This window comes from Echinococcus granulosus, assembly GCF_000524195.1.
Source record: "Echinococcus granulosus chromosome Unknown EG_S00224, whole genome shotgun sequence".
Taxonomy (NCBI): Eukaryota; Metazoa; Platyhelminthes; class Cestoda; order Cyclophyllidea; family Taeniidae; genus Echinococcus; species Echinococcus granulosus.
In genome coordinates, this window is record NW_020170604.1 from 37440 (window position 1) to 38745 (window position 1306).

The 1306-nt window shown below is 41.2% G+C and overlaps 1 protein-coding gene across 1 annotated transcript; it reads right to left on the bottom strand. All coding sequences in view use genetic code 11, as the record gives it.

Moving 5' to 3' along the window:
• Positions 1-1012: 1012 nt before the first annotated feature.
• On the bottom strand, positions 1013-1212 carry EGR_10478 (hypothetical protein; the record flags this gene model as incomplete). The annotated part of the gene is made up of 2 exons (XM_024499727.1): positions 1013-1054; positions 1138-1212. 2 exons carry the CDS (start codon positions 1210-1212, stop codon positions 1013-1015), a joined length of 117 nt encoding a protein of 38 aa, XP_024345856.1.
• Between the last annotated feature and the right edge of the window lie 94 nt (positions 1213-1306).

The window sequence follows — 1306 nt, forward strand, 5'->3', positions numbered from 1 at the left end:
GCATTGGCTCGGGTTCTGCAGAGGTTACAAACAGTTTAATACTGAAATGAACATCAGAAAGCATGGTTTTTGATGCTGTTGCACTCCGCCCTGCTCAATTCTATTCTCCTACCCTCTACTACATTGCTAAAAACATGCCACTAGAATCACGGCTCGAATGACGTGGTGGAAGGCTCACACGGACAATAATCCCTTAACTACCAATCAGTCACCTTGACAGCATATTCCCTCTATATGCATTTCACTAACCAGTTAACTGGTCATTTAAAAGAACATCAATTTTTGCGTTCAAATACATTCCACACCTACAACTACATCTGCGTTTGCAACCAATCTCACATCTGGCGCCATCCTTGTTCAAGGACATTATCGATTATTGATAGACTGGTTACTCGTCTAATTTGTTTATCAATAAAGCTATAAATAACGGCACGTCCAAATAGTGCTTAAAATAATGTTTAAATTGCTCCCGAGTTGCTCATAATATGCACGAAATTCGTCACTTCACTTTAAGCTCATCCATCAACTCTTCCCAATTCTTCATTCCTCTTTTCATCTACTACCAATACTGCATTCGGCAATCATATTGTATAAGTACTAATTTAACTAGCTAACCTTCTGCTGGTTATTCTCTTTCCTTCAGCGATGAGTAATGGAATAAGTTATGGAGGCTGGAAAGTGCAAGGATTTGCTGCGGTAATAGTAAGCCCAAGTGCTTGAAGCAAGGGAGAGGTGAATAAGGCCATTATGAGGAAGGACGGACAGGTCACGATCCATGAGCATCCATGCATTTTTGTCATTTGCATCCCAGCGTTTCCATCATTTCGGCTTATTTTATCTCCCCCATTAACGCTTTTTGTCATGACAATAATTTAAATTTTAGCTGATTTGTAGACCTGACAAGTCAGAAGCCGAATTGCAAGCATATTAATTGGCAGAGTCGTAAGTGAAATTGAAAGCAGAGGAAGAAGAGAATCTCAGCTTTTCCTCAACTCTACAAATACACCGTCCGTCATGGTGCAGGGATCTCAATGAATCGCACTTCCTGTTTGACCTAAAGTAAAAGCTGTCCCATCTCATCTCTTTCTAATCGACTTCACCTCATCTCATGTCTCGCCTCTCACCTCTAGCAATTACAGTATGGAAGGCGTTTTCTTCGTGGAGTACATGAGGAATTGAGACGTCTGCTCTGCAGATGCGTCCTTGGACCATGAAACAAGGATTGAGAGGTTAGCAGTGAGGGGGTAACAGAGGAGAGTGATAAACAAGGAGTGAATTAGGGTAGTTACTGTACATTCCAATGTTT